Raw genomic sequence first — 281 nt, 5'->3', positions numbered from 1 at the left:
GGGCTCCTGGCACATCGGCCCCGCGGCCCCCCCTGAACGCGGGCTCGCCCGGCCCCAGGCACCACCGGAGACTGGAAGAACCACTTCACCGTGGCCCAGAGTGAGCACTTCGACCGGGACTACGCGCAGAAGATGTCGGGCACCGACCTGCGCTTCTGCACCCAGATCTGAGGCGGCACTGCCAGATACCCCCCAAATCTGACCCCTGCCAACGGCACCGCCGCTGTGCTGGGGGCTCCTTCCCCTCCCCGGGACTGCTGGAGAGAAACAAAACGTCCTCC

General features: G+C 68.0%; 1 protein-coding gene across 1 annotated transcript in view; it reads left to right on the top strand.

The window, feature by feature from the left end:
• Window positions 1–171, top strand: part of LOC104627985 (sulfotransferase family cytosolic 1B member 1-like) — a gene marked incomplete at its 5' end in the record, with an annotated part of 961 nt that extends 790 nt beyond the window's left edge. The window contains one exon of the mRNA XM_010296407.1: window positions 59–171. Coding sequence (XP_010294709.1) covers window positions 59–171 — 113 coding nt within the window. The remainder of the gene's footprint in view (window positions 1–58) is intronic.
• Window positions 172–281: the final 110 nt, after the last annotated feature.

The sequence above is a fragment of the Phaethon lepturus genome, unplaced genomic scaffold (genome assembly GCF_000687285.1).
Source record: "Phaethon lepturus isolate BGI_N335 unplaced genomic scaffold, ASM68728v1 scaffold29721, whole genome shotgun sequence".
In the NCBI taxonomy this organism is placed as follows: domain Eukaryota; kingdom Metazoa; phylum Chordata; class Aves; order Phaethontiformes; family Phaethontidae; genus Phaethon; species Phaethon lepturus.
The sequence above is the reverse complement of the archived record's forward strand: the minus strand, read 5'-3'. Positions and strand labels throughout refer to the sequence as shown.